At 40.7% G+C, this 20398-nt stretch overlaps 1 protein-coding gene across 13 annotated transcripts in view; it reads right to left on the bottom strand.

Moving 5' to 3' along the window:
- obscnb (obscurin, cytoskeletal calmodulin and titin-interacting RhoGEF b) overlaps window positions 1-18208 on the bottom strand; it is a 68430-nt gene extending 50222 nt beyond the window's left edge. For 7 of the 13 annotated variants that reach the window (XM_061732394.1, XM_061732388.1, XM_061732391.1 and 4 more), the window contains exons 1-27: window positions 17990-18208; window positions 15367-16462; window positions 13513-13782; window positions 13098-13358; window positions 12555-12860; window positions 12199-12465; window positions 11947-12053; window positions 10857-11025; window positions 10467-10742; window positions 10098-10379; window positions 8736-9011; window positions 8381-8656; window positions 8001-8282; window positions 5879-6154; window positions 5440-5715; window positions 5039-5314; window positions 4601-4876; window positions 4238-4510; window positions 3868-4134; window positions 3516-3785; window positions 3164-3430; window positions 2790-3056; window positions 2589-2701; window positions 2325-2478; window positions 2086-2247; window positions 1857-1961; window positions 840-1106 (exon numbers count right to left, since the gene is read on the bottom strand). In XM_061732394.1, coding sequence (XP_061588378.1) covers window positions 840-1106; window positions 1857-1961; window positions 2086-2247; window positions 2325-2478; window positions 2589-2701; window positions 2790-3056; window positions 3164-3430; window positions 3516-3785; window positions 3868-4134; window positions 4238-4510; window positions 4601-4876; window positions 5039-5314; window positions 5440-5715; window positions 5879-6154; window positions 8001-8282; window positions 8381-8656; window positions 8736-9011; window positions 10098-10379; window positions 10467-10742; window positions 10857-11025; window positions 11947-12053; window positions 12199-12465; window positions 12555-12860; window positions 13098-13358; window positions 13513-13782; window positions 15367-16453 — 7108 coding nt within the window. In that variant the 5' untranslated portion in view covers window positions 16454-16462; window positions 17990-18208. The remainder of the gene's footprint in view (window positions 1-839; window positions 1107-1856; window positions 1962-2085; window positions 2248-2324; window positions 2479-2588; window positions 2702-2789; window positions 3057-3163; window positions 3431-3515; window positions 3786-3867; window positions 4135-4237; window positions 4511-4600; window positions 4877-5038; window positions 5315-5439; window positions 5716-5878; window positions 6155-8000; window positions 8283-8380; window positions 8657-8735; window positions 9012-10097; window positions 10380-10466; window positions 10743-10856; window positions 11026-11946; window positions 12054-12198; window positions 12466-12554; window positions 12861-13097; window positions 13359-13512; window positions 13783-15366; window positions 16463-17989) is intronic. The other 6 variants (XM_061732398.1, XM_061732396.1, XM_061732400.1 and 3 more) reach the window with 4 other exon arrangements.
- Window positions 18209-20398: the final 2190 nt, after the last annotated feature.

The raw sequence follows: 20398 nt of genomic DNA on the forward strand, positions 1-20398 counted from the left end.
TATGACATTACCTATGAATGGCAACTTATTAAAAAAAAATACAATGATTAAGATACAGAACCCATGAATTAATACCTTTGGATTTTAAGAAGTAAGGTAATAATACTCAGTGTCAGTGTCTTCAGTCTCAGATATCTCAGTATTGTGAAAAAAATGTACAATACTGGAAACAGTTTTGGAAACTAAAATGAGTATTTTAGCTGTAATACCTGCAGCAGCTATTACATTCTTAGTATTACATTATTACAAATAATAAGATTCATTTGAAATTATATGAGAAAGAAAGAAAGAAAGAAAGAAAGAAAGAAAGAAAGAAAGAAAGAAAGAAAGAAAGAAAGAAAGAAAGAAAGAAAGAAAGAAAGAAAGAAAGAAAGAAAAGCACCAACGATATAAGTGGCTTATGCAACAATAGTTGCTTTCTTACATCCAGTGGAAATGTATTTCCATTACTTCTTGGATGATTTAAAGCCTTTACACATTTCTGAATTACTAACGAACATGTTATCTTTTATGATCTGACAATATTCCCACCAAACATCACCTTGAGTCTAATTACTCAAGCAGTCATCTCCATGGGTTACCTTACCTTAGTGGAAGTTAATAGTCATGTATTTTCTGGGGCAAAACATTAGTTTTATGTTAATTAATGCATCTTGTTACACACATAATGGCCAAAACATCAAAATGATGTTCCAATTTCTCCGATTAGTAAATTATTTCATATATATCAACAAAACTATGCCTCATTGACAAGGATTGGGATGGCTTGTTCTGTATAGTGTATCTGTTCACATCAACACAATTGTACAGTCGACCTTGGTCATCTTCCACTGCGTTACCTTCCACAAGTAGTTTACAGGACGTCTTGTCATCAGCGGCATCACAGGTGTATGTATCCTCGTCACCGGAGTCCACGTCGTTGATGGTGAGCTTTCTATACACATCTTCGCTTTTAACCTCATACTTTTTGCTTGGTTGGATCTCCGTCTTGTTTTTGAACCACTTCACCTTTGCACTGGCGCGCGACACTTGGCATTCAAGATGAGCGCGATGCTTATACATCGCTATCTTATCTCTGAGTTTCTTCACAAACTTGACAGGCAGTTCTACAGTAACAATAACACTGAGTGAATGAAAATGATCACGTGTGCAGCAAATTTACATTAAAGGCTGTAAAAAGCCAAAGCCCTTTGCTCAGGCACAAGACCGGAATAAATGGGGCCTCAAATCATACAACGTTATCATTTTGAGGCTCTCTTTTATTGCGTTCAGAAATGCTTCAACTTAAGAAAATATGCATGTTGATGCAAGTCACAGCAGTTTCAACTATTTGCCAATATCTGCCTCATAACTCAATCGTCATCACACGATTTTGAACAGTTCCTGTAGCCATGATCAGTGATCACAAAACAGCCAAAATTACTGGATCATCTCTGAAATCAAGCAAAGTCTTCCCTGTACGCAGTCAAAATTGAAAGCCTCTGGCAAAACAAAAAAAATAAATAAAATTCTAGCCCTGTGTTTAAAACCCAAAGTTTTTAAAACCCAAAGTTGTGTTGTTGTGATGTGTTTCTTGCCATTTGTCATGCCATCAGGCCTCAATGAGGAATAACAATGTAAATGCAAGTTGCAAATGGATTTTTTTTTCTCTTTTCTGAAATTTAGGGTAAGGTTTTACATTTATCTCAATTAACTGCAATTCCCTAGCAGCTTCTGACACAATAAATAAGAGTAATCCATATGCAACCACATTAAACATTGTAAAATAATGATTAGCCGACTCCATGCAATAATGCGTTCAGAGTATGCTGTTGTGAGATTTTTTGAGACACAGAAGAAAGATTTTTTTTTTTTACCTTTTACTTTAAGTTTGGCAGCTGATGATGCTTTCTCGGCTGTGAATTTAATCTCACCCATATCGTCAGGTGTAACACACTTGAAAAGCAGTACGTAGTTTCTGCCTGGAATGAGATATAAACAGGAGTTTCTAAATAGTTGTGGTAAGAAAACATAATGATTAGTCATGGCAATTATTCTGATGCAGCCTATAGCGATCAGAGTTTGTTGGTTTTCTAGAAACCTCACCTTCTTGTCTCATCTTGATGTTGTCACTGGCTTTAAGTTTGGTGCTTCCTTTGTACCAGTTGCACTCCACATCATCGTGCGAGATTTCGCACTTAAATGTAGCGCTCTCCTTCTCCATCACCTCCACATCCTGTAGCTTCTTAACAATCTTGATATCTCTGGCTACAGAGGGAGATAACTTTTTATGGTATGGCACCCTCATAAGCAGATACAGATTTATTTGCATGTGACATAGTTACCATGAACAGTGAGCTTGGCAGAGGTGTTGTCATCAGTAGTACGACAAATGTAAGTGCCCTCATCTTCAGGGATGCATTTGTTGATGGCGAACGTGCGTTTTCGACCCAAGGAGTGAATGCTTATGTTCTTCCCTGCTTTCAGTTCAACATCACCCTGCAGATTCATTATTTTTCTTAAACATATGTACATGTGTTTTTTATATTTTTACAATTATTTCTTCTTTTTTTTTCATTTTGGAGACACTGATTGAAATGATTTCTTACCTTGAACCATTTAACGTCTGCATCGGTTCTGGAGACTTCACATTCAAACGTAGCCTTCTCCTTCTCATCAACACTGACGCTTGTAATGGGTTTGGAGATCATAGCAGGGGGTTCTGTAGAATCAGTACAGGTTTTCAAATAGTTGCTACAACCTTTTAGGGAGCCAAGGCTCCAAGAGACCTAATCAGAGAGAGAACATACCTGCAACAGTCAGTTTGCATGATGTACGAACTTCCTCTGCTTGGAAGCAAATAGTTCCAGCATCTTCCCTCTTAAGGTTCGACAGCGTCAGGGCGTGCTTCATTCCCTTGGCTGTTATCTGGCAGTTCCCCCCCGATTTTAATTTGGCCCCATCTCTGGTCCACGAGCCTTCAGCATCAGCCTGGCTGAGTTCCACCTCCAGTGTCACTGTCTCTGTTTCATGTGCTTTAGTTTCTGTCAGACCTTTTACCACCTGAATCTTCTTCTCTAAAGGGAAAAGGAAAAGTTTGACTTTTACATCCATGCATGAGATATTAAATATTAATGGATGACATGTGCTGTTTAATAAAAATAGAAGCAGTTAGCAGTCTTACTCTCCACAGTAAGTTTGGCCTGGGTCTTGTCATCCAGAGTTTCACAAGAGTAGATCCCACGATCAGCGTAAGTTATTCTTTTGAAGACCAGAACCTGCTTGGCTCCATCAACGTGAACCTGAATGTTTCCTTCAGGCTGCAACACAACACTGTTCCTCATCCACTTGACATCATCTGAAGCTTTACTGAGCTCGACTTCCAGTTTTACTTCACTTTGCTCCTCCACTGTCAGGTTTTCCAGCTTTTTCTTAAAGGTCACAGGTTCATCTGAAAGAAAACAGAAAGAATACTGAAGAGAATTTGGACATTTTGGTTTTTGTTCCTCAAATCTAATACAGGATCCTATTCTTACGTTGCACTTGCAGGACAGCTGTGCAGGTTTTCCCTTCTGCATCAACACTGATCTCCCCAGCATCTTGCTGGGTAACAGAGCTGATCGTAAGTGAGTGAGTCCCGTTGCCATGCTCGGTCTTGTACTTCGGTCCAATGGTGACGGGGATATTTTTGTGGAACCATTTGACGTTGGCATCCACTGGTGTGACGACACACTTGAAAATGGCATCTTTTCCCTCCACCGCAGCTACATTGTTCAGTTTGGTACTCAGCCTCACCGATCTTGGTGCTGGAGGAATGAAGCAGACCGATATCAAATTAAAAGCGTCCATCCTTAAAATGTGAATTTTGAAGTTAAGCTAGTTAATTACCTGAGGAGGTTACTTTAGCAGAGGTCTTGTCACCCCTGCATTCACAGCTGTATTCTCCTTCATCTTCCTTCGTCATACCGGTCACAGTGAGAGCCCGCTTCGCACCCTCTGTTGTGACAGAGTGCCTGGCGCCAGGTTTAATCTCACGACCATTATGGTGCCAGACAACATCCCCAGAGGCATGATTTAGTTCACAGATGAGGCTAAGTTTATCTCCAATCACCACTGTAGCAGGTTTCAGAGGTGTAACAAACTTCAAAGCTAAATCTGAAATGAAAGTGTGAGACTTAGAGATCAGCATGTGCTCTGATCTAAACAGAAATAATTCTGCATTATGAGGAAATAGAAAATAATGTTTTCCATATTGTACCTTTGACCTGTACTTTGAACTCCACTTTGTCATCAGTGGTTTGACAGGAGTATGCTCCACTGTCTTTGGTCTCTGCAGATTTCACTTTCAGACTTCGAGAAAGGCCATCTTTTTTTATTTCGTACTTGCTGCTCTCCTTGAGCTCCACACCATCTCTAAACCACTTCACGGTACCACTTTCCGAGGTCAGCTCAGTCGCTAAAACAATGCTTTCTCCTGCTTCAACAGTAAATGCGTCCTTGACAGGCTTCTTCTGGAACTTGACGGCTACATCTACAAAAAAAAAAGAAAAGCATTCCAGTACTCTGTATCTCAGACAAGCATCTATACAAGGAAGACATGTATTTTGTTCAACTACGTTACCTGTAAGTTTCAGCTTAAACACCAGTTTCTCTGTTCCAGCTTCACAAGTATATTCTCCCACATCCTTCTTCTCCACTTTTTCGATCACAAGCTGACGGCTCTTTCCCTTCGACTCGACGTGGACTTCCTTGCTGGAAGTCAGCAGCTTGCCGTCCTTGTACCACTTTATCTCCGTCTTGGAATCTGAAACCTCACAACTCAAAGTAGCTTTCTGAGAGAGGGAGGCTTTCACGTCCTTCTGGACCGATTCCTTATTGCAGAAACCAGCTGGGGGTTCTATGGAGCAGATGGGGGAAAAACATGGTAAAATGAGCTAATTCACACAAAATGCTTGAACACAGGCAACATTTTTCTGAACCTAAAAGAAAAATGAGGCCATATAAGAAGCCAAATGAAATGCATTTATATGATACGTAAAACACTTTTCCTCCTTCTTACCTGCCACCTGTATCTTATAAGTTAGCTTCTCAGTGCCAACCTCACAGAAGTATTCTCCAGCATCTTTCTTCTCCACGCTCTCAAACACCAGCTGTCTGCTTTTGCCCTTTGACTCTGAGTGTATTGTCTTGCTGGAAGTCAGCAGCTTGCCGTCCTTGTACCACTTTACCTCTGTCTTGGAATCTGAAACCTCACAACTCAAAGTAGCTTTCTGGGAGAGGGAGGCTTTCACCTCCTTCTGGACCGACTCCTTATTGCAGAAACTAGCCGGGGGTTCTATAGAGCAGATGGGGGAAAAACACAGGCAACATTTTTCTGAATCTAAAAGAAAAATGAGGCAACATAACAAGCCAAATGAAGTGCATTTATATGATACGGAAAACACTTTTCCTCCTTCTTACCTGCCACCTGTATCTTATAAGTTAGCTTCTCAGTGCCGACCTCACACATGTATTCTCCAGCATCTTTCTTCTCCACGCTCTCAAACACCAGCTGTCTGCTTTTGCCCTTTGACTCTGAGTGTATTGTCTTGCTGGAAGTCAGCAGCTTCCCGTCCTTGTACCACTTCACCTCAGTTTTGGAATCTGAAACCTCACAACTCAAAGTAGCTTTCTGGGAGAGGGAGGCTTTCACCTCCTTCTGAACTGATTCCTTATTGCAGAAACCAGCTGGCGGTTCTACAGAGCAGATGGGGGAAAAACATGGTAGAAATTAGCGAATTCACACAAAATGCTTGAACACAGGCAACATTTTTCTGAACCTAAAAGACAAATGAGGCCATATAAGAAGCCAAATTAAATGCATTGATTTAATACGGAAAACACTTTTCCTCCTTCCTACCTGCCACCTGTATCTTATAAGTCAGCTTCTCAGTGCCAACCTCACACATGTATTCTCCAGCATCTTTCTTCTCCACGCTCTCAAACACCAGCTGCCGGCTTTTGCCCTTTGACTCTGAGTGTATTGTCTTGCTGGAAGTCAGCAGCTTGCCGTCCTTGTACCATTTCACCTCAGTCTTGGCATCAGCGACCTCGCAGCTTAGGGTGGCTTTCTGAGAGAGAGTGGATTTCACCTCCTTTTGGACGGACTCTTTGTTGAAAAAGGCAGACTTGGTTTCTAGGAAGATAATAATGGGAAAATAATGTGCTGTAACTCTGTTTTTAAACAAAATATTAAAGATACAATGTATTTGTGATACAAATTAAAAATAGTCTGAAATGGTATATATAAAACAGTTACAATTATACAGTGTGAGAAATATATAAATTAAAGAGGGTAAATACCCAATGCAGCCAAAATGAGTGCACAATCATATTCATTTAATAAATAACTAAATAAATAAATAAATAAGGACAACAAAACCATATATTTGACCATCAACATTCCCCCACGTGGGGTGGGTTCTTATGATTGGCCGAAACGAGGACGATATCTGAATTGTTGCAGATCATTCCGTGTTTGAAAAAAGACATTTGTGGGTTGAGGCAAATCAGGGGAGTCTCAAAAATTCACACACAAATGCAATCCTCAGACCACAAACCGTTTGTAAATCAGGTTATATTTGTGTGTGCATCAGAAATACATTTGTGAATCTTCTCCTAAGACCTGGGAATCGTACTATGCATTTCTGAATATTGAGATCGTTTTAGCTCCATGGGTACGAGACTATTTAATCATCAACTATCTCAGTTTGGAGATGTTTTTGCTTTCACCTCAAACGCGATTGACTCTTTGCTTAGAAAAGCAGATCGACTGCATTTCTGAATATGCACCTGTATTAAAGAGGAAAGACCAGTGTCTATATAAACCTAGAATGGAGAATTAATTTTTTTGGCGCATGGATATCTGAAGTTACTACAAAGACAAAAATGCCACTTTTTTTTAACCGTCTAGGTCTGAAAATTCTTCATGAGACATAAGTGAATTTATGAAATAAAAGACATAATCTCTTATTTAAATACACCAAAGATAATTCATTAAATTGGACAAACATGAATTGTGCAACAGAACCCTGATCCCACATGCCAAAGCCATTATAACGAGATTAAAGGGATTGTGACATGAAAAACACATTTTTCTTGATTTTTTGTGTTTTGTTGGGTGTCTTGACATCAATTACACCCAAAAAACAACGAACTTTTAACATTCAGTGTATTGTGTGCTTTCTGGGATTTTCCGCATAACTGTGCAAAAACGGCGCATGTGGTTTGGTGGCGGGCCGTTACGTAACGGCCCGCTAAATCACCGCCCCCTCCACCCAGCTCCCTGTCTCCTCTCCTCTCCAGCGCACCATAAAGGCTGATTTATGGTTCCGCGTTACACCGACGCAGAATCTACGGCGTAGGGTTACGCGGCGCCGGGCACCGTACGCTGAACCCTACGGCGTAGGGCTCTGCGTCGATTTAACGCGGAACCATAAATCAGGCTTAACACGGAGCTGTTTAGTGTTTAGAGCCTCTTTTGTTCTAATCACCGGAGGAAAACTGCTAAGAACACCCGCGGCCACTGACTGGACTTAAGATAAGGTGACACTGCTGCTTGCATGCCTTTATTTTTATGATTGTTTGCTGTGGTTCGCCGTGCTACTTTTCCGTGCATGCTTCGCCTGTCGCTCCCGGCTCTCTCCGACGCCGCTGTGAGCGTATGGCTGGAGGAGGAGGAGGTTTGGAGGAGGAGCGGAGAAATGATTGACAGGAAAGGGGGAAAATGAAGCATTTTTCACGGCGTTAAAAAACACTGTAATAAAAAGCCAGGAATAGAGTACTAGAGTGAATATTTTCTTGTTACACTCTTTTAGACACATTTGAGGGATGTTGGCTAAGACTTTTAATAGTGTTAAAAGCATGTTAAAAATGATGTCACAATACCTTTAAAGCAAAACCTCTACTGTAGATGTTTCACATCACAGAGAGGATTTCATCATTCTCTTTGTGATTTATCAAACATCCTGCATTCCCCTTACCTTCAACATGTAATTTGAACGCCAGTTTCTCAGCGCCGGCCTCACAAACATATTCTCCGGTATCTTTCCTCTCTATGTTGTCAATCACCAGCTGGCGACTCTTGCCTTTCGATTCTGTGTGGACTGTCTTGCTGGCTGTTAGCTGCTTGCCATCTTTGTACCATTTCACCTCCGTCTTGACGTCAGCAACTTCGCAGCTTAGAGTGGCTTTCTGTGAGACAGAAGCTTTCACCTCCTTTTGGACAGACTCCTTTTTGAAGAAGGCTGACTGGACTTGTGTGTCTGTGGAGATCATGAATACAGATGACAATGATTTTTCTCCTAAATTCAGAGTTATCAACAGGAGTCAAATAAAGCAGTCAATTAGTCCTTGAGCATACCTGCCACCTGAAGTTTGAAGTTGAGCTTTTCCGTCCCAACCTCACAAAAGTACTCTCCAGCATCCTTCTTGTCCAGACTCTCTATCACCAGATGGCGACTCTTGCCCTTTGACTCTGTATGTACCGTCTTGCTGGAAGTGAGAAGCTTTCCATCTTTGTACCATTTCACCTCTGTGTTCGAATCAACAACCTCACAGCTAAGAGTTGCCTTCTGGGACACGGTGGCTTTCACCTCCTTCTGGACCGACTCCTTGTTGAAAAAGATTGACTGGGCCTCTGGCGGATAAGTCATGATGCAGAAAATGTCAGATACTATTCATTCAGAGCTCAGTAATATGCACCTGGCCATTCTTACCTGCTCCATGGATCTTAAAAGCCATCTTCTCAGACCCAGCCTCACAGAAGTACTCTCCAACATCTTTCCTCTCGACGCTGTCGATCACCAGCTGGCGACTCTTGCCTTTTGATTCAGTGTGGATGGTCTTGCCGGATGTCAGCAGTTTGCCATCTTTGTACCATTTCACCTCAGTCTTGGCATCAGCCACCTCACAGCTCAGTGTGGTTTTCTGTGAGAGAGAAGCTTTCACCTCCCTCTGAACAGACTCCTTGTTAGAGAAAGCTGATTGAACATCTGAAAGTAAAGTTCACAACACAAAGCAATAATTTAGCTCACTGTGACTGACACTTCGGAAGCAACTTAATCATTTCTCAGTGAATAATCTCGAAAAATTACTGAATGATCTTCAGAACATCAGAATCCAAGGAATTAAAAACAAAATTTACAAACAACGCCCAGAGTCGCAAATGCATATTCTGACTCATGTTGATAACAGCAGAACTGGGTCAATTATGAAAATTGTGCAGTGGTCTGACAATAAATACATGAATAAATAATTGTGATTCTTGATCACAGAACCAATAATCCAGTAGGAACCAAACTGGAATGACTGCACACTTCAAAGGCCAGCAGCAGTGACCATATGTGGGTGTATTAGTGCAGTGGTTCCCAACCTTTTTTCCTTGGAGCCCCCCCTACTTGTGTCTAAGACCAGCCAGGCCCCCCGACCCGTACGTACTAGCACCAAAATAGTCTTTAATTGAAAAAATGAACATTAATTATGTTTTTTTGATACATTTCTCTTTGGTTTACTCTGTATACATATGACTTTGTTTTTTTTCCAATGTCACCAATGTATAAAATAGGCACAAAAGGACATAAAAGGAAATAAAAATATTTCAGAAAAATGTCTCTTTTAATATGAGACCAAAGTTTTTAACATTTTTCCTTTAACAACCTGTCGGAGTAGATTAAATGTTGAGTAATGATATAATAATAAGGAATGAAATAATTTCCTGTGTTTGTCACCAGTGTATAAAAAACACAAAAAATATTCAAGACATTCATAAATTATTCCTAACAATGTCTTATGAATTTCTCATTCGCAAATATAATTTTTACAACTGCATAATTTCAAAGCAGACAAAGTTTCGCGCCCCCTCAGGGGGGGCCCGGACCCCAGGTTGGGAACCACTGTATTAGTGTATACAGCATGACTAGCTTGTTCATCAGGAAAAACACTGTTAAAACAAAATGACACAACCAGACTTTGGAGCATTAAATGCAGTGAATTTTAACTACAGCTCTACTTCTTTGTAGATATGTAGCTTAAAGGTAAATACAGAATAACATCTACATGAATCAATCAAACAATACTACCTGACACGAGTATCTTAAAGACTAGCTTCTCCCCTCCAGCTTCACAGGCGTACTCTCCTGCATCACTTTTCTCCACTTTTTCAATCACCAGCTGCCGGATGGAGCCTTTCACCTCTGAGTATACTGTCTTACTGGATGTCAGCAACTTGCCGTCTTTATACCATTTCACCTCCTGCTTGCTGTCAGACACATTACAACTAAGAGTGGCTTTCTGGGACAGAGTGGCTTTGACCTCCCTCTGGACTGACTCCTTGTTGGAGAAGACAGCTGCGGCTTGACTTTCTGAAAAAAAAACGAAACAAGGACTATTGGAATTTCATAACTGAGAAGTTCATTATATGTCCTGCTAAAGAGTCATTCAGATTTTACCTTTTATCTTGACGTGGAATGTGATTTTGTCAGCTGCTGTCTCACAGGAATAATGTCCTTCATCACTTTTCTTGGCGCTCTTCATGACGAGCTTCCTTTGAGTCCCCTTGGAGATGATGGTAGTTCTTTGGTCCTCAGTGATCTCTACTTGATCTTTTCTCCATACAACAGCAGCACTAGCAGGAGATACTTCACAACTGAGCTCAAGGTCTCCTTTAAGGGTCGATGACAATCCCATGGTACCTCTAGCTTTGTTTAGAAATTTGGCAGGTTCATCTAGTAAAAACAATAAAAAAACATTAGAATGAAAATTGAATTCTATCATTGCAATTTATTATAAATGCAATTACTATATAATTCAACTTTCAGATTGTACTTCAGTGTGTATACCTTTAAGAGAGAGTTGAATGGGCAACTTGTCATCAGCTAAAACACATTCATAAATGCCCACATCTTCTTCTGTAACATTGTGTACCATCAGGATCCTCTTGCGATCTTTTTTGACATATTCGTACTTCTTGCCCACTTTTACCTCCCGTCCGTTCCTCATCCAAACCACCTGAAGAAACAAAGGAACATGACACAGGGATTGCTGATATTCCAAGAGTATTTGCATGTTCTTCACACCAAAGTTGGTTTAGCAGTTGCACTCACTAATACTCATCGTGATTAATGCATTATAGCTGTGACTACACTGATCCCTGGCAGGCCGTGATCAAGAGCAAGAAGACTGTGCTACTGTGAAATACACGACAGCTGCTCGTGTTGTGGCATTTGTTGGCATGGCGGGAGATTTTAAAGGACGGGCGACCCTTTCAAGTGAGTGGTCGGGGAAACACTGCTAATGACTCCATAATGACTTGTGGAAAAAAAATATTTCATACAAGAAATTGAAGCTTTTTGATGATGAGACCAGGCCGGAGTCCGAGATAGTTGGGATCTAGCGCCAAGCAGCTGTCAGTAATACAGCACTTTAAGAAATGTCTGTATCACCTTCTCATGTGACGGTCAATTACCGTACTACTTCTTTGGCACAAATACTCTTTTTCATACCTGCCTAGGTTCAAAGTCATGTAGAAAGACTCCCTAAAAGCAAACAGTAAAGTTATCAATGACATGTGTCTCTATCATGTGTGTGTGTGTGTGTGTGTGTGTGTGTGTGTGTGTGTGTGTGTGTGTGTGTGTGTGTGTGTGTGTGTGTGTGTGTGTGTGTGTGTGTGTGTGTGTGTGTAATGTGTGATTAATGTCCTGTGTCATGTAATTGTCCTATGTGTATTGCTTTTATGATTTTGACTAATGTAAAGCGTCTTTGAGTGCCTTGAAAAGCGCTATACAAATAACATGTATTATTATTATTATTATTATTATTATTATTATTATTATTATTATTATTATTATTATTATTATTATTATTATTATTATTATTATTATTATTATTATTATTATTATCATTATTATTATTATTATTATTATCACCAACCTCTGCTTTGTAATTTGACAACTCGGCAGTCAGCTGAGCGGTTTCTTGGACACTGCATGTCACGATCTCTGGACGATCTGACTTGCTGGTGAATCTGACTAAAGGAGCTAAAAATACAGTTGTCAAATTAGAGACCATTACAGATTTGTGTCACAAAAAATTAGGTTTGGGAAAAACTAAGGACATTTAAACACAAAAAAGGAAATGTGGTAAAATATTCACGAGATTATAAGCATTTCTTTGAGCGCGTACCTTTCACAGATATGATGCAGCTGCTCTGTGAGCCTCCGCCCACAAATTTGACTTCAGCGCCATTCATGTCCATGTCCACATCACGGAAGAGCAGAGTGTGCGTGTTCTTGGACCTGGTGATGAGATACTCAGCTCCGCTCCGCAGCAGACGCCCATTCAGGGACCAGAAGCCCGAGCAGACAGCGGACAGCTCCAGCGAGATGGAAAACTCCTCGCCAGAGACTGCGGTACTGTTCATCAGGCCTTGTCTGATTTCTGCAGAGGGCTCTGAAGGAAAGAAGCAAATAAGACATAACAGAGGCACCAAAAGAAAAACAAAAAAACTAAATCATGAATGAAAAATATTAGAGGCTTACCAAGGTAGAAACTTCCAGGTACCTCCAAGTAGGGACTCTGGCCAAAGTCATTCTTTGCAGAGATGCGGAATTGGTAGCTCGACTCCTCAGAGAAGTTACGGATGGTGATCTCTGTTGAAAGGATGGTCTCATCAACATTGCACCTCTGCCATGTAGTAGCACCAACCCTCCTCCTCTCCACAATATAGCCTTTGATGGGAACAGGACGGTCGCTGTCAGGAGGAGACCAGTGAATGGTGATGGATGAGTCTGTCTTATTCTGCACCACAGCATCCACTGGGGGGTCAGGAGGATGCTTCCGTGCAGCTGGAGAGGAAAAAGACATACAATATATCTCAGAAATGAACATATCATGGAAATATATTCCTTTTGTATTCATTAGACTTGGCTTTTTGGCAAAAAAACTAACATTATTTAATACGCTATTATGTTAGGTCATGTCTGCAACATGATTTCATTGTGTTCCCTTAACAGTTACGATGAGGATAATCATCAAATTACGAACTGAAAAATAAAAAAGAAGTTGGTTGGTATCTGGCTCACGGGTGACGGTGAATCGAGTGGAGGTCTTGCAGTCTCCAGCCACAAAGGCCACTTCTCCTGAGTCATCTGCCTGGCAATCTCTAATCGTGAGTGTGTACTGTCTGAGCACACAGGCGGTGGAAATACGGGAATCCTCCTTCAGCTTCTCTCCATTCCGAGTCCAGTAGACATCCGGACAGGGATGCTCCAGCTCCACACAAAAGATGACGGTGTCACTGACAGGGACTACTGTCCTTCGAGGAAGCTTTTTGGTGATGTTACCTGGGAAATGGGCATAAATGTATTTCAAATAACAATACTTTGTAGCAATGGAATAGAGTTAAAATCAGACAAATTACAGCAACTAATGATGTAACTATGCTAAAGTTCAAAGCGTAAGGTCAGGTATAAATAAAAAGGGAAGTCTAAAACGTACCCAGGACAGTGAGCTCAGCCACGGTGCGGCTGCCCTCTTTCATCTCACAGATATAAACTCCATCATCGTTGGTAGTGACGTTATGGATGGTGAGACGACGCAGGGTGCCTTGCTCCTCCATGTGAAATTTGGAATTTTGCTGCAGCCGCGTTTCCTCCATGAACCACTCGGCCTGTGTGGCATTAAGAGGAACCTCACACAAGAGAGTGGCCGAGGTTTTCTCCTGTACCTCCACATCCAGCAGTTTCCTCCTGAATGGCACTTTAGGCTCTGGCACAACGAAAAAGACAAAAAAAGTCTCAAACTTGCACAACCATAAGGATTTCTAGGTGATGTCTGTCAGTTGTAAAGAGCAACATGTTCTCTTTGATACCTCCGACAAATGTTTTTTACATTACAGTTAATTCAACTGTGCTTCAGTGAAATATTCATTAAATCAGCAAAAGTAGAAACTTGTTGCCAGATTACTACTTGACATAGAAAAAGCAGCATTGCTAAGTGAATCACGGTAACATTTTGCTTGTTTTATGTCTTAAAACCTGGAAAATCTGCTCTCTTTGTTGCATGTTTGAATGTTCTTCAGATAATGCTTCTAAAAATAATGAGGTAAACTAAAACTTCCTGGCAGTCAGCTGTGACACTGAATAACGAGGGTTTCATGGTTAAATACTTTCACACCGACAATAAATTAAAAGCACACGAAGAGATGAGAAAGTTTGATGCACTAAGTACTTGAAAGCTTTCCAAAGATTAAGTGAACACTTTCAGCCGAACTGTTGCACAACTTGACTTAATATAGCCACCATATATTTAGCAATAAATACTTTGAAGTGGCCATAAGAGTAAGTGATTGGATACAGACAATGTGTTCTAACGTGACTTAGCATTACCAACAACATTTATTTGTTTGTTAATGTTCCAACAATAAAACAAGGGAACTGGCAGGTTATTTTCACAGCAAGGAAGGACACATTATCTGTTTGATGCACACTGTGATCTATTTCTTTAAAATTCAAATGTAAAACTGTCCTCAGTGTGGATTGTGCTTTCAGTGGTAGGTCTATGGTCTAAAGAAAAGCTCCTTTCGAGTTATACTTTCGTTATTTAGCTTCATTATATTTATCTTTTGGAACCTGGGTAGTAATCATACGACAAATGTCCTTTTTAAACCAAAACAACCAACAAACTCCAAGACAAAAAGCAAATGTTATCAGTTTCCCTGCATAAATAACAAAGAGGTGCACTGGTAGCTCTCCTTTCATTATCAAACAGAATGGAAAGAAGATAAACAACTAAAATTGAAAGTTTCATCCTCTGCGTTGATTTGTACCCGGGCGAAGTTACACCACCACGGCGTCTATCTTAGCAAGTGTGAATGACTCACCACAAGCAGAAAATAGATGCAACACAACACCTTCCTTCAGAGGATTAGTCTGAATTTAACTTCGACATGAGTGGCCATACACATTTAACAAGAATTTAAGAGATTAGATTTAAATATAGTGATTACAGTGACACTTACAGCACTGACACACAGATGAGCCACACTGCTGCACTGCACACTAATCCATCAGCACAATGAACACTTTTACTCAGCAAATCAACCATCAAACGATCATAAATATGATCCAGAGTAGGGAATGGGCATTCATTTGCAGCTCAAAATACTTTCCATCAAATATACAATTTTACCCCTATTTTGAAAATGACTGAGGCTTTATACGACTAAATTAGCTTCAGATGTTGGTCCAAATGCCACAAAGAAACAGTGTATTGATTTTTTGCTTGCAATGAGACATTTAGGCACGATAGATGATACAAAAGAAAGCCAGTTTTATCCTTTTAAAACCTTACCTTTGACTGTAACCAACACAGCACTGTAGGTTTGCCCGGCCATATTGGTTGCATTGCAGGTGTAGAGACCGTTATCGCTCTGCTTGCAGTACAGGATCTTGAGGATGAAGTTCTCAGCTTGGTCCTCATAAATCACTTGCCTGCGGCCCTCGCTGATGTTGGCTCCATCTTTCCTCCAGATGATGTGTGGTTTGGGGTGGCCGGTCACAAAGCAGCTGAGTTTGGCATGTTTGCCTTCTGTCACGGTGCACGTACGGGTGAATACACCTTTGGGAAGCTTTGCCAACGCACGCGCCCTCAGCTCATGCTCCAGATTCAGAGAACCCAAGGCATCTTTCATGTTGGCCTTGACGGAGGAAGAAACTGAGCTGTGACTTTCTTCAGTGCGATAGATAGAGATGTCTTTATTCATCTCTTCTTTGCGCTTTTGCAGGTGGGAGAGTAGAGAAGAGCCCTTGTCTGCGGCGGCGTGGTGAGAATCCTGAGCGTCTACAGTAAGAACCGCTGCAGCGTTGGCTCGGCCTACGGAGTTCTGGGCTCTGCAGGTGAAGGTGCCACTGTCCAGGTTGCGTACGCCTTGGATTTTTAAGGTGCTGCTGTCGTTGTCAGAAATAATTTTAATGCGGGTCGTCTCCCCTAGATAGCGTCCATCCTTCTCCCAGTCAAAGTTGGCCTCAGGGTGAGCCGCGACCCGGCAGTGGAAAACAACATCACCTCCCAAACCCACGCGCGTGGATGCGGGTTTCACCATGAAAACAGGAGCCCTCTGAGACATTTCTCCTGGCAGGGCCACTTTGAGGGTCACAGCAGCATAAGCTTCGCCAACACTGTTTTTGGCTTTGCACATGTAATGCCCACCGTCCTCCAGGGTTAGATCGTAGATGGTCAGACGGTACACATCTTCATCCTCCACAGTCTTGAAGCGGCTGCCAGACGTGATCTTGAGCTTGTCTTTTTCCCAGGTGATCAGCGGGGTGGGGTTGCCCACGACAGTGCAGCTGAGTGTGGCATCCTTGCCCACACATACTGAGAACGCCTTTGGGCGGGTGAGAAACCTGGGGGCTCCTCCAAATAAGTTTTGATCCATTGTTTATTCCTGTGAGCAAAGGAAAGGAAAATATAATAGTTACAGTAATAATGCATGTTGATATAGTGGTCTTTAAAGGTACATAGAAGGAAACCTTTAAAAAATAGACAATCAAAGTAACCGCTGATATAAGATAATTTGCCTTTGTAAACATAGATATAGAAAGAACATCTGTCAGAGCATCTCTGATGTTTGTTTGTGGCCTCTAAGAGTTAAGATCAGAGTAAAGTGAGGAGGTCTTGAAGGTAGGCAGACAGTCAGAGTTATAAAAGTCTCTTTCCTGAGTTCACTGAAAGTATAGCTGGCGAAGCCAGGGAGAATGAAGAATATAGGTGGGTGTTTTAATGCTGATAAGTTCAGAAAGATGAGCCTTAAAAGGTGAAATCATAATCCATAAATCAAAAGGAAGCCGTTGAAGTAATATTGTGCAAATGTGTAATATTCTCCATCATTTAAAGTCCCTGGAAAACGTGACTGGGGCATAAATGGTGGTGTTATTAGATTAAAGTGGCCGGCAAAACTGATAGAAATAAAAGAGCAAACACAACAATTGTTTATTTGTACTTTGAAGGATCATTTCCTGCTGAGGATAACACCCAGACGCTGAACCTGATAAAACGTAAGATATACAGACTTGGAAAAAGTTAACATCCTTTTCTGACAGAAGGATTTTTTTTTTAAACTGATAAGCCATTTTACACTACAAGTGTCTATTTGTCCTTAATATGTTATAGCTGGCAGGGAAGTTGTCTTATCATATTCAAATATCTGACAGCAGCTCATACTAATATACAAGTTCAGTCAAGACATTTTAGGTTGAAAACAAAATTAAAGTGTTAATTTAAGTGTTAGAAAACATATAATTGTTTACTTTTACAGAGATTGCCAATGTTCACCCTGGCATCAAATGAATCCTTAAACCATTATAGAGTAATGAAACCGGCTGTCTGTGTCTATAGATATGATGTACAATGGAAATAGACATAAACCCCCGGATCAGGGCTTGCATATTTATACCCGGTGGAGCACCAGCCTCCTCACCTGCGGCTCGGCCCTGCACACTTTTTCTCAAGTTAATAACATAATGCCAGAGAGCTCAATCAGTTGTAACGCGGTTTAATAGCACAACAACACACGAATACCTCAGTAACAAGGTCAGAGAGAGCAGATATGTGACTTTCATAAAGTTACATTAGCCAGCTTTGTCACCTCTGTCCCTCCAACCGCCTGTCCCAAAAATAACCTCAGCTGTCAGAGCTCATCTCTGTCCATGGCCATTTGTAGAAGCGAAGGGCTTTATGATAAAAGCTGCCCGACAGGAAACCTTTGTTATTGTACCACAGTCCAACTTCTGTCTGCTAAGTAAGCCATTGGAAATTATTCAGTAAGGAGGTTGAGAATGTGTGGTTGTCGAAGCTGAGAAAAACGGAGCAATAAATAAACAAATACATTCAAATTAACTGAAATTAAACCGTGGAAATAAGTGTAATGGTTTTTTTTACACCTGCCACAATTTTGCATAATTTATGACCTCACCTTGAGGCTTCAGCCACTCAGGTAAAATGGCCGTTGAATCATGTGAGAGCCACCTGGCAGCGGAGATTTTCCAGGTGATGTCGCCTGTGAAGAGTGGTGAAAGGATATCGAGCAGAAACGGTCTTCTCCCTGCCCAAATATCCGTGAAATAATAGCAAATCCGGGATGGTGGCACCTCCAGCCTCCACTGGTGGGAGGGTAACTCGACTTATTCTTCCTTTCTTCTCCGGGGGCTCATAATGCCAAATAGCTGACGTGCCTCCCCTGGTGCAGCCTCCTGTCCAAAATAGACCTGTCAGTGGGGTCAGAGAAGATAGCCCTGCAGGGCAGGCCTGGCCTCTGCAGGGCTGCTGCTGCTGCAGGGGACGAGAAACACACCAACCACAGCCTGCTGCTCTCACAAATACTTCATTGATTGATTGATTGAAATTCTTTATTCAGTCACATCACACTACAAGCATTAAACACAAACATTATCGAAAAAATAGTGACTGAAAAGGCACAGGCAGAAGCATAGTGGTTATATCAACGCCTGTCCTGCATACAAACAAACAATAGCAAAACTAAACCAGAAAAGGAGGACCAACAAGGTCTACATACAGGACTGTCTCAGAAAATTAGAATATTGTGATTTTCTGTAATGCAATTACAAAAACAAAAATGTCATACATTCTGGATTCATTACAAATCAACTGAAATATTGCAAGCCTTTTATTATTTTAATATTGCTGATCATGGCTTAATTCAAATATCAAAACTCAAATATCCTATCTCAAATAATTAGAATATTCTGGTAATCTTAATCTTAAACTGTAAACCATAATCAGCAATATTAAAATAATAAAAGGCTTGCAATATTTCAGTTGATTGAATGAATTCAGAATGTATGACATTTTTGTTTTTTTAATTGCATTACAGAAAATAAAGAACTTTATCACAATATTCTAATTTTCTGAGACAGTCCTGTATATAGTAGCAACTACACTTTCTTTTTTATATAAATATCAGAGAACAGCAACAAACAAAAACAAATAAACATTAACATCTGTAGCTCTCAAAGATTGCTCCACAAATCTTTTTTTTTGTAAACCGAAAATGAGCTGCACATTCGCAAATCTACGCTAGCGTCATTCCATAGTTTAACTCCCACAACAGATATACATCTCCTTTTAGTCTCTTTTCTAGCTTTTTGTACAACAAATTTACAAACATCACGCAAATTATATATATTATATTATATTATTTATCTAAGGGAAAAAAATCCATTGGTTTAACAAATAATTTCTCTAATATTTTTGAGAATTGGGGGAGAAGGGACACTGGTCTATAATTATCAATGCAATGCTTATCTCCATGTTTGAATACTGGTATAACCTTCGCTATTTTCATATTATTTGGAAAAACACCCTTTTGGAAAGACAGATTGCATATATAGGTCAGAGGGCTTACAATTTGGCCAATAACTTCTTTAACAATTACCATGTCAATGGAATTTATATCATTTGATGATTTTTTCCTGAATTTTTTTACAATCTCAATTATATCAGTTTCATCAATTCCATGAAGGAACATAGTATTATTGTTTCCTTTAATGAGTTCATCAAACATATTTTTGTTTATCCTTGGACATCATAATAATAATAACAATAATAATAATAATGTGTTTTACACCCTCAGAATTAAGCATCGGGGTTGCTAAATTTAAAATGTTCTAAATTTAAAGCGATATTTAATTTTTTTGATGATATTGAGACTAGGGCAGCACGGTGGCTTGTTGGTTAGCACTGTTGCCTCACAGAAAGAAGGATCTCGGTTTGACTCCCTGGCCCGGCGGAGGTGAGGTCTTTCTGTGTGGAGTTTGCATGTTCTCCCCGTGCTTGTGTGGGTTCCCTCCGGGTACTCCGGCTTCCTCCCACAGTCCAAAAACATGCATACTAGGTTAATTGATGATTATAAATTGCCCGTAGGTGTGAGTGTGAGTTTGTCTGGGTGTTCGTCTATATACTGTATGTGGCCCTGCAATGGACTGGAGACCTGTCCAGGGTGTAACCCCTGCCTCTCACCTGTGATGAGCTGGGATAGGCTCCAGCAGACCCCGTGACCCTGCAAAGGATAAAGCGGTTATATAAAATGGATGGATGGATGGATGGATGGATATTGAGGCTGTTTCCTACTCAGATCCATAGTAGCCTAATAACAGGCTACTGGTGATAATCTATTCAGACTGTTGAGGCCTTCTGCACACTGAAACACAGTTTTTTGCAATTCCCATGTACTTCATCAACCATCCCTCCATCCATGCATTACCTATTCCTTCCATCCATTTTCTATACCCACTTTATCCTTTGCATGGGGGTCTGCTGGAGCCTATCCCAGCTAATTTCAGGCGAGAGGCAGGGATTCACCCTG

This window comes from Cololabis saira, chromosome 10 (genome assembly GCF_033807715.1).
Source record: "Cololabis saira isolate AMF1-May2022 chromosome 10, fColSai1.1, whole genome shotgun sequence".
NCBI lineage: Eukaryota > Metazoa > Chordata > Actinopteri > Beloniformes > Belonidae > Cololabis > Cololabis saira.